Here is an 11,892-nt window from a genome sequence, read left to right as displayed (position 1 = left end):
GCTGGGCGGGAAGAGTTAGGACGTAACACCACCAGCCGTGTCAGGAGAGCCTGAGGAAGAAGAGGGGAAGTGAGAGATGTGAAGTACTGCACCATCTCTCCCTGTGAGTGTGTGTGAATGTGTGTGTGTGTGTGTGTGTGTGTGTGTGTGTGTGTGCACATGTGCATGCATATGTACATGCGTGTTGTGTTAAAACAGAGAGAGAGTGAGAGAGACAGAGGGAAATGAGGAAGCGAGTGAGGGAGGCACGGCAAACTGGAAAAGGGAATGAGAAAATGAGGAGCAGAAAGGGCAGGACAACGCAGCTCCTGCTGTAGCTGCGCAGACTGTAACAGAATTTGACAATGAAAGAGTGAATGGGAGAGACAGAGTAGGGTGGGAGGAGGGCAGAATAGAGACAGAAAGAGAGAAAGAGAAATAGAGAGCGAGAGAGAATGAGAGATAACAGAGCAATCGGTGCAGCGAAAAGTCCCTCAATCTGCTGTTACCATGGTGATAGCACGGTGCAGCCTGAGAGAGAGAGAGAGAGAGAGAGAGAGAGAGAGAAAGAGAGAGAGAGAGAGAGAGAAGAGAGAGAGCGAAGACGGGGGAATATGGCTGGTGTGTGTATCTGTAAATGTGTGTGTGTGTGTGTGTGTGTGTGTGTGTGTGTGTGTGTGTGTGAAAGCACACACACAGTACGTGCTTTAAGTCCATAATTAGCTAGAAGTAACACTGGCCACTGACCCATAAAAGAGTCTTAACCTTTCTATCCTCACTCTCACACACACACACACACACACACACACACACACACGTACAGACACACACAGTGCTGGGCTGAGCTTAGGTCAATTTTCAGTAATCCTAAATAAATGATGTCCTGGAGAAGATCTCCTCCTCAGCAGTGGAATGAGGTAAACAGCTGAATGAAAGTACAGGTGATCAGAGGGTGATGCCGCGGTCAGTTTTAAGAGGGAGAGCATAAGGGATGCAGGCAGAGGAGAAGGGCTAACCGAGCTACAAAGGAAGAACAGTAATATGATTCCTTAATATAGCAGACTGAACTCTTGGCCCCCGACAGAAGGGAAAGATAGACAGAGAGAGAGAGAGAGAGAGAGAGAGAGAGAGGGAGAGAGAGGGTGAGGGGGAGTTTGATGATAGAGGCTGGAACGCAACATGCACTGCAGAAAATAATTTCTCTTTTTCATGCGAAGGGTTCCATTCTGCTGCTGTAGTTTGTCATTTTGTACAACGGCTAGAATGAGGGACTCTAGTCTGTGTGTGTGTGTGTGTGTGTGTGTGTGTGTGTGTGTGTCTGTGTGTACACGTACATATGTTTATGTGTAGTTGCGTGTGTTTATTCCTGACATGCTTTTCTCTCTGTCTTCTTGTTAGGTAATGATGGCAGACAGATTTAGGTCACTCTTCAACAAATGTCCAACATGCATTCAAAGACTTATGCTTGTACATGTGCAGGCCCACACACACATACACACAAACACACATACACACATACACATACACACACACACACACACACACACACACACACACACACACACACATACACAAACACGCACACACAAAGAGGAAAGAGAGACCTCTGCCTCCTTTAAGCCCACTGAACCAACAAGTCTGTAATCCAGGCCCCAGGACCACCCTGACACACACACACACACACACACACACACACACACACACACCATAGTACATAAAAGACTCCGCAGAATGAGAACCTTCTAGTGTAATCATTTCACGGTCAACACTATCCCCTTCCTCCATCTCTTTTCGTCACATGCAAACACTAACACACACATACATGTATACACACACACACACACACGCACACACACACACTACAATACGTCTCATCTCATCCAAAACCCCTATGGCAGCATATTCTTTCTCTTGCAACCCCCCCCCCCTCTCTCTCTCTCTCACACACACACACACACACACACACCCTTAAGTGTTGATGCAGAGTAAGTAGAGCAAGGACACTGATGGGCCTTGACAAAGCCACGCACCCAGTCCCCTACTCCCAGCACCATGCACCCTGGCTGCAACCAAAATTTAGCCCCAGGCCAGAGGCCGGCCTACTTGGAGGAACAGGAACCTAAGTATGAGAGAGTGAGAGTGAGCCTTGAGTGAAATAAATTACCCACACACAGGCATTATGCACAAACACATACTGTAGTATATACACACAAGCATGCACAGACCCAAGTATGTTTGCACACACCCACACACTGTACTGGATGTATTAGATGGTCAAATCTGTAAAAGAGTGACTTCTGGTGTGTGCCGGATTATTCATATTTTGGACTATATTGGTTCCTGCTCTGTCTGGCAACCAGGAGAAGTAGCACTGCTGTACACAGAGCGCTCACTAATTATTACATTATGTTTCACTTCTGTGGAACTCTCTACAGTATGTATCCAACAACCTTAATAGTATAGAGCGGAACAATTCATCGAGAAAAAAAAAAAAAAAAATCGAAATTGCGATATGAATTTCCAAATCGCAGTGGCTGCAATTAATTGCTTAAGAGACAGAGGCGTCCAAAATGGATTTCTAAACAAGGTGTTATACTCATTCTCAGTAAATCCTGCATATTGACATCTATTTCTTTTTAACAAAATTACTTTTCTTTACACAATTTTAAAGTAAATTTGAGAAGAAAATCTTTCAATTTCAATATTCTGTCAAATAATCGCAATTAGATTTTTTGACAATATCTTTCAGTCCTACTTAATAGTGACTGAGAAAGGGAAATATATCAATGCGGGATGTGAATGATACATGAAAACCATCAAAGTCAACCATTGATAAATCATTCACACTGATATGAAATCACACCAGGTACAAAGAGTCACACCGCCGGAGGTGCAGGCCATAAAATCGAAGAGGGGTGAGAGAGAGAAAAAGAGAGGGGGGAGAGTGTGTGGAGAGAGAGAGAGAGAGACAGAGAGACAGAGAGAGAGAGAGAGCAACCTCCTCATCTTTTGGTCAGAGAGCCATCAGTGCCCTAGGGTAGATGGCTATGAAGCACAAAGCAACAAAACAGCCTTGTAGTGTTATGTTCTTAATGGAAGAATGAATGTGTGTGTGCGTGCGTGTGTGTGTGTGTGTGTGTGTGAGAGAGAGAGAGAGAGAGAGAGAGAGAGAGAGAGAGAGAGAGAGAGAGAGAGAGAGAAGAGGGAGAGAGAGATTGGACATCTCTGACAGCACAGAAAATACATCTATTTCCAAGTTGCTTTGTTGGATGAAAAACCTTTCAATAAGAAGAGTGGCAAGAATGTTCTCGTAGCTGGATGATATTTAAGGATAGATGGAGAAGAAAGGATTTTAATCAACACTGCGGCGCCTTCTGCGAGTACAAGCCACTTTCAGACCATTGACCTCTGCAGGTCCCAGAGCAGGGAGGCCTACAGGCCACAGTCAGAGCCACTTACAGGGTTTTAGAGCCTGTGTGTTTGTCTGGTTGATGCATGACTCTGGGGAATGGAGGTCTCCCCCGCCTGTCAATCATTTGCTTGTTGCAGCCAGGAAACCGAGGCGATGGGTAGAGGCAGTTTCAGAGTATGAGGACGTACACTGTTTGTTTTAGGTTTGTTCTCTACAGCAGTAGAGTTTATACTGTATGTGGCAGGAGGAGCCAGCCTCAGAGTGTTCGATACACAGAGAAGCAGGTCTGAATAACAGAAAACAGGAGGAACATAAGCAGGTACATGGACATTCCCATCTACAGATGACACTAGGGCTGCAACTAACCATTATGTTCATTATCAATTAATCTATAGATCTTTTTTTTTTATTAACCGATTAATCATATTTAGTCTTGTCTGTCCGATGTCTTAAAATTGCTTACTTAGTCTGACCAGCAGCCCAAAAAAAAAAATAAAGTATTAATTTTATAATGATATGAAACAGAGAAAATCAGGCAAATCTTTTTCTCTTGTAATTATAAATGCTAATTATAATATAAGATTAAATGTTCTGCCAGTGACTAATCAATTAATCGACTGATCGTTCGAGCACTAGGTGATGCATTTTTAGATCACTGCTGGAACAGATGTTTGTTAGCTCGTCTTGATGTGAGCCACGTAAGCTTTTACATATTTGTCTGTCTCTTCTGCCAATAGACTAGATTGAATAACTTTGTAATGCTAACAGATACAAAGAGAGACTGGTGACATTGCTACAGAGAAAGCTGCACCCAGATGCATGGACCCAGATGGATGTGTGTATCTACACTGTATGTGGCAGAGACGGTTTGAGAGCATTAGGGCCTATAGGGTTCGTTCAAGAAGTCAAGGTATTTTATTTATGAATGTATTTATCAAGTTCCTAATCCTGCCTTGAGCACAGAGTCTCCGAACAAAATCGCACCATGTCTTTTAGTGTCTGGTTGTAAAAGCAGGTGCACTCCAATATCCATTTCCTTCCTGTCCAAAGACTCCCCTGGATTTCCTAAGTATGTTTGTTCATTTATTGTATTAGTTTTTTACCTGATCACCATGAAGTAGTAGAGCTGGTGGCAGTGAGTTGCAGGGAAAAAAAGTCACAAAAGCTGTGATCTTAAAAATAGCGCTGTGTTACTGCGATTATCCTTTACGCTGCTGTACGTTCTTACAATAAAACAGCGGGGAAAGGATGCATTAAGGGAAAAATACGTTGTGGCTGCCAGAATTGTTCATTCATGATAAATCTCTAATGTTAAATATATGATAAATCCACAGCTGCACCCATCCCGGGTGCCATGCTGCCTGAAAGCATGTGATGATAAAGTGTTCAATATATGCAGAGTGCGAGAGTTTAGAGCCAAAAGGGGCGTATGTGACCTTTTCCTAGTTTTACATCAGAGCAAAAACAAAACTTTAAATGATTGGATTCTTTTTTTATTCAAAACACAGAAGCCATTCATTCTTTCACAGAGGTTAACATTCAGAAAATTGATTTTCTATAAAAAGCTTTTAAGTGCAGCTGCACCCTTTTTGCGCTTAATTTAATCGGGTTTTCACTTGACACACACATTTTAATATTGTTTATGGTTACAAATGTGTTCTTTTGACCATCAGATTCAAGCTCAACAAAAGTTAACCAATGATATATAATATACTCATTTTTGGCCAAAATGTCTTTATGCCCCTTTTGCTCAACCCTTTGAGTGACATGCGGTCTCCTGTCTGCTGTATGTGTTGTACTACATGTGGGGTCCTGTTGACCCTGTACCTTGTGTGTCATTATGAACTTCTGTCACTATGTGAGCTGTTGATGTGTTTCTGCACAAAAGTCACCGTGACAAATTTCTGTACAAACAAAGCAATTGTGACTGTGATTCTGAGGCATGATAATTGCATGTCATCACAGCAGCTATGAACAGCGCTACTATGAGCCGAGATCCGTTCTCCTCCCAGCGATTGGGTTATTGTGACAATGAAAGCAAAGCCACCGTGACTAAGAAGACGTCGGAGCCGACACAAGTGTGTCCAATAGTTTGTTAGCAGGAATGCAGGACAGGCCCGCGCAAAGGCTCACAGCATAAGCAGGGAGACTGACTCAGTCTGTAGCTGACTGATGGAGAGCGACATGGGAACCTGTGTTGGGTGGTCCAAACCCAAAACAGACAAATATGGTGCGTTTTACAATTCAAATTCCAGAAAATCTATCCAAATTGTGTGTGTGTGTGTGTGTGTGTGTGTGTGTGCGTGCGTGCGTGTGTGCGTGCGTGTGTGTGTGCATGCGTGTGTGTGTGGTTTAAGCAAATCAGCTTGCTTTTTTTCTCCTCAGTGGTTGATGTAAATGATCCCTACATGCAGAGGGTGGACAAACAAACCTCGCTACCTTTGTTTCTTTCCCATCTAGCATGCACAGCACATACACAGACACACACACACATACACACACCACACACATACACACAACTGAGGTGAGTCACGATATTAAAATTACTGTGTCCACAGATGTATCTACAAATAAATCAGTTCAAATCAGTCGTCATTTCCATTTCACCCAAACTCTAAGCCCTTCTATAAAAATATTACACACAGACAGAGTGAAATAATACTAAACAGCAATACCCTCTTCAAGGATCGACGCACACACACAAACACACACACACACACACACACACACTCAAGGTTACAAATGTATTAGAAAATCAGCCTGACAGGAGAGCATGAGTCATGACTCAAAATCCTGTCAGCCAGTGAGCATCCCCGGCTGTCTCTTTCTCCTCTCTCATCACTCTATCCTTCGTCCTTTGCAACGCTCCCTTTCCTAATCAGCCATGCTCAGCGCTCCTCCGCCTCCCCTCCCACTCCTCTTCCCTTCTCCTCTGCGTCTCCCTCTCTTCTTCATGGTCACTCCTGCTTCCCTGGCCTCCTCCACTGACCCAGTCCCCCCCCCCCCCCCCCCCCCCCCCCCCCCACCTCTCCCTCCTCCTCTCTGAAATATTGATGATGGACTCTCACTCTTTCTGTCTGTCCTGTCTGTTGCTCTCCCCTTCTCTTTCTCTCTCTCTGTCTTCCTCGCTCTGTTTTTCGTGATGTCCGCATCTGTGGGAATCAGCAAACTATGAGAGGCAACAATCGAACCAATCAAGCATTTATACCTCTGTACTGTGTGTGCATGTTTACACCAGTGTGCACTGCAGCAGGGGCTACACCGGAGACACTGCAACGAAGGGTGAGTGTGTGTGCGTTTCTGTGTGTGTGTGCCTGAGCGCACGCGTGTGTGCAAGGGGGGGTGGTGGTAAAGAAACTGTGGCACCTTTGAGAATGTGTGACAGTCAGGCACGTTATCACGGGACCACAGATCAGCATAATTCAGCCCACCTGCGACACACACACCTCTGGCGGGCCAGCCTGAGTCATTACCACTTTTCCCTCCACTTGCACACACGCTGATGGAAGCTAATCACATCCACATGAATATTGCACAGCACTCACGCCTCATACTGTATACTGCTATGCACAAGTCACCAGACTGTAATGCCAGCACAACAGCACATCACAGCATCCCGTCCCTCTCAGCAAATGATCAAAATGGCCCTTGACAGGACTAAGGAGTGGGGCACCTCTGCTGTCTTTGAGGCATTGATCATGTGTGTGTGCGTGTGTGCGTGTGTGTGTGTGTGTGCGTGTGCGTGTGTGTGGATCATGCCCGTGCCCTAAATGATAGTGCGTGTGTACGTGTGCGTGTGTGTGTGTGTGTATGTGTGTGCGCGTGGTTGAGTGCATGCGTGCACGCGCGAGCGAGTGTGGAAAGAAAAAGAGCGAGCGTGAGAGAGAGAGGGAGATCGAGAGAGAGAAACAGGAGGGGAGGGGGGAGCATCTCATAGCCTATATCCATATCTTACCGTCAATCCTCCGGTTTCCCTCCGCCTCCTCGTTCACTGCGTCTCCCGCATCCCGTCTCTCCGTGTCCGCGCCCTCCCGCCGCTCACCCACAGTACTCTCCTCCCTTTCTCCCTCTGTCCTCTGCCCGATGCATGAAATAAAATATTCAGTAGGGAAGATGCCGTTCGCGCCCGGGCGATACTACGACGAGGCAGTCATTAGATGATATATCCGACAACAACTGGGCGTCCTCCTCCTCACACTGCTCATACGCTATGCACGCTATGGGCTATGCACTCACACAATTTCGGCTAGACTTCACACCCTCCCTCCGTCCTGTCGAGGCTCGATGTCTTCCCCGCTGTGCTGTGTGACTGTGCGTCACGTTGGTATCATAATTCCCACGGGTTTCATGCCCAGAGATGATGCGGGCTATAGGCCTTATAGCTCCAATAGATGAGAGGGAAAAATACGATCACACACAAAAAAAAAAAATAGACGCAATTGATAGAAAGACCCGGGCTACTCTGTTCTCCTCTGTCGATTTCTAAAATTGATCAAGCCCAGTTGTTATTCGTCACTGTGATCATATGCTCCAATATCATTCAATTACATCCTCTCATTTCGCGGAAAATAACGTCGACGTGATAACAGCCGCTTTGCACATCCTTGAGGAATCGTGATGAGGCGCAGCACCACATCAGGGAATCGTATCTGGGAAATAGGCCCTAAAAAAAGGCAGGAGTCCTACAATAAAATGATAATTAGAAAAAAAACAACAGCTGGACAACCATAAGAGATAGGGTTTCCCGCTCCTGGCCTCGCCTAGCATCCGTCCTTCTCTCTCTTCTCCTGGCGCTCTCTCTCTCCATCCGCTGGTCCGCTTGTTGCGCGTTCTGCACTCGAGAGCGCGCAACGTGCAGTGTGTGTGTGTGTGTGTGTGTGTGTGTGTGTGTGTGTGTGTGTGTGTGTGTGTGTGTGCGTATGTGAATGTGCGTGTGTGCATGCGGGCGTGTGGGCGTGCGTGTATTTGACAGAGAGAGGGAGAGAGAGAGAGAGAGAGAGAGAGAGGCAGAGGGAGGGGGCTTCGACTATATTATCTAGGTTTGTCTGACTGAGCAACAATAACCTGCTGTGTAGGCAGTAAACGAATATGGAATAAACAATGGCTTATATTTATTTAAGTGCCATATAGGCCTGACCTGGCTCTGGTTTAGGTGCTGCTACTGGTCTCAGCATTTAGGTTTTCTCCTATGACAAGAGCATGAAGAAAGACATTGTGCCTGCTGTATTCTGTACTGCGTAGGTCCAGCTCGGCTATATAACAGGCATTTGCAATATTTCCGTGAAACCCAGCACGAGCCTTGTCTATATAGCAGCCAAATACCCAGTAGAAGGAAAGGGTTTACAGTGTGCCCTAAAAGAAAATAGATATGGCCTATTCGTCAGTCACTCCTCCTCCACTTTCATATCCAGTTACAGACTGTAAGATTGGTTGCTTTTGACACAGATCATCATGTCTCCCATTCATAAGGTGCATCAAACCTCCACCTATCAACCAGGCACCCAGTCACATTCTCTCTACACAGCGCCCGACGACATTTGTGTCTTCGATTCCACCCTTCTGTTATAATCATATCACTTTAGCATGTCAAGACTTCTCTCCACACTTTGTGTTCAAGCTGTACCTTCATACAGACATGCAGGCCTTAGGCTATGTTTTGGAGAGATTAGATGAAAAGACAAATGCTACCTTTGATATCAAATATCTCTTTTACAAGGCGCACTTGGCCACAACAGCAGGAGCATATTTAATTGATAGTTCAATAGAAATTTGTTAGTTCAATTGTCCAGTTGCCCTGCATGGTAGACCAGACAGGATGGCAGTGCAATAGCCAAAAACATCTATTGTCCAATAGTCAAAGTATCAGAAATACTGGAAAGTCTGTTCTAATTTGCTAATTTCTGTTTCTATTTTATGGATATGGAGGCCTGTCACAGAGTAGCTTAACTCCGGACTCTCCTGGATTCATGCTAAATGCAAATGCAGAAGAGGTCATTATCATCACAAGATGTGATGGGAGCCCAGAATTGGCATGTTTTTTAGTTAAAACATGATCTTGGAATCTATCACTGCACATGCATTTTACCCCCAGTTCTGGCACTTGTAGCAATATTATCCTCTACTTTTTCATTTAAGGAGAAATGCGGCGTTAAGGCCCAGCTCACTCAGATGGGAGAAGAAGGTCTGGAACTAATTTCTGAAGCCAAAGAAGCAAAACCTTTCTCTGTGGTTATTTAGTGGAAATCTGTTAGGAGCATGGGGGCTGCTACAGACAAGCAGTGATGATCGTAATTGATCTCATAACAGCATTATCTTTGCAGTTTCCATGTGCAAGGAAGTGTAGAAAGGCTAAATATAGAATCCTTATATCCAGCGGAAGGAAGAAGAGTCATTATCTTAGAAAATCACTGATTATGGAGGAAGAAAGTCAACTTTCAGACCAGAAAGCATCTCTGCAATTTCACAAGAAACATTCTGAATAGTTTTGATTGGTTCTTGTGTAGGCTACAAAGTGGAGCTAGACTTCATAAACACTCGAAGCACAGCAGTCACTGACAAAATTGTTTTTGCTGGTGTTGAATAATTCATTGATTTCAGATATGCATGTTGAGTTTTGATTGGACCAGTGCAAATTATCATGTGAAAAAGTACATTACAGTGGTCTATCGTTGAAAAAGAGAAAATGGTTAGAGTAATCTCCAAGGAGTAATAAAACAGGCCATAATGGCAAGACTTGGCTCAGATCTATCCTTGGCTTGACTCTACAGTTGGCAGCTTTCAAAGACATTAAAGGCAGCCTATTCTAAGCTGGAGTCAGCACTGGTTAGCAGCATTCAAGGTTCTTTTAGATAGTGCTTTACATTGCTTTCTATTGCTTTTTGGCATATCCGCTCCCAGTTATACTGGAGTTAGGTTACCAATAAGACTCACTGCCATTCACCAGTTTATGATCCAGCTAATGCTAGCATTGATGTTGGAGAGCAAAGCTATGCACAATAAATCAGTTACTTGAGAGCTCTAATTATTGGTACTGAATAGGATGAAAAGTGTCTTTATTTTTTTGACATTCACTTTGACATTCACTTTAACTGTAAAGATTTGGCTAAACAAAATTGTGTTGTCTTGGCAGTATCAGTAGAGTAAAAAAGTTTCTGACAATCAAATCTTAATTCAGGAAGATTTCTATTACCAATCATGGCAACTTTTGGGAAACTCTCAGTCAGTTCTCTTGTCCTCCTGTTCTTTGTCTTCATCACCATCCTCCTCCTCCCCCATCCTTTGCATCCGCTCCCCCATCCACTTCCTCATCTTCATCTCCATCTCCACCCCACCGCTTTTTCTTCTTCTTCTTCTTTTTCTTCTTGTCATCTTCCACCTTGTACTTGAGTCTTCTCACACGGTCGGTGAAGCTCCTCATGGCCTTTTCATCAAAGTCCTCATTGATCATGAAGTTCCTGTCGATAAGCTCCGCCGCCTCCTGCCAGTTGCGGTAGCAGTCCGGACCGAGGCGGCTGATCTCCTCCACTGCGTTTGGGATGAGGACTGAGCAGTCGGGACGCAGCACCACCACTGTGGGCAGCTCCTCCACGTCAAACATGGCCTCTAGCTCCCTGGGAACACAATCATACAGGCACTGGCACACACATCGGTATATATACTATAGCTAATGTATTTATACAGCTATGTACATTTACATTACAATCATCCACCACCAGGTTATGCACACAACCAACTGGCCCTTCCCACACACCTCCTGTAGGGGTCCTCATAGGCCAGGAACAGGCACTTCTTGGGCAGCTCTTTGAGAAAGCTTTCCTGCTGATCCTCTGACTGGTCCAAGCTGAGACAAGAAAGAAGCAGCAAAGACAGTATGGGTTTGCTGTGTTCTCACCAAATGTCCTCACAAGGATAGAAAGATCATCCAAACTGAGGACATTTTGCCTCATTTTTCAATGGACTAGTTGAGGGTTAGGACTCGGGTATAGGGGGGGATAGGGAACGAATGTAGTCAATGGAAAGTGCTCACAAGTATGGTAATACAAACCTGTGTGTGTGTGTGTGTGTGTGTGTGTGTGTGTGTGTGTGTGTGTGTGTGTGTGCGTGTGTGTGTGTGTGGGTGGTGGGTGGTGGGTGTGTCTCCCATACCTGATGTATAGGAGAACCAGCTGGGCAGAGCGGTCCACATAGAATTCATCTGTCAGCCGTTTGAAGAAGTCGTGAAGTGTGGTGGCAAACTGCTGGCAGCTCTCACATTCAGCAGATGCAAAGAACAGCATTAGGATACGATTCTGCAGGCGCAGAACAATCTCTTGCTCTGTATCCAGCTCATCCTGGTCCTTGTTGTTCTTCACTAGGACCCGACCGAGGAACAGGTCCACCATGACGAAGGGGTGCAGTAACGAGGCTTAGGAAAGGAGCAGGGAGCATTTTTATATACATTATGTAAAAAAAAAAGTTCTTATAAATGCACTAGATAGCATGTAGTAAAGGAAATAAACAAA

The 11,892-nt window shown here is 44.9% G+C and overlaps 1 protein-coding gene across 1 annotated transcript; it reads right to left on the bottom strand.

The window, feature by feature from the left end:
* Positions 1-10,478: 10,478 nt before the first annotated feature.
* LOC139933619 (nucleoredoxin-like protein 1) lies at positions 10,479-11,772 on the bottom strand. Its single transcript, XM_071927761.1, has 3 exons — positions 11,537-11,772; positions 11,142-11,231; positions 10,479-11,001 (listed from the first exon to the last, which is right to left on the bottom strand). The coding sequence occupies exons 1-3, from the start codon at positions 11,770-11,772 to the stop codon at positions 10,644-10,646; spliced, it is 684 nt and encodes a 227-aa protein (XP_071783862.1). The 3' UTR covers positions 10,479-10,643.
* Between the last annotated feature and the right edge of the window lie 120 nt (positions 11,773-11,892).

The sequence above is a fragment of the Centroberyx gerrardi genome, chromosome 3, assembly GCF_048128805.1.
Source record: "Centroberyx gerrardi isolate f3 chromosome 3, fCenGer3.hap1.cur.20231027, whole genome shotgun sequence".
Classification (NCBI taxonomy): domain Eukaryota; kingdom Metazoa; phylum Chordata; class Actinopteri; order Beryciformes; family Berycidae; genus Centroberyx; species Centroberyx gerrardi.
Note: the sequence above shows the minus strand (reverse complement) of the source record. Positions and strands in the feature narration are given on the sequence as shown.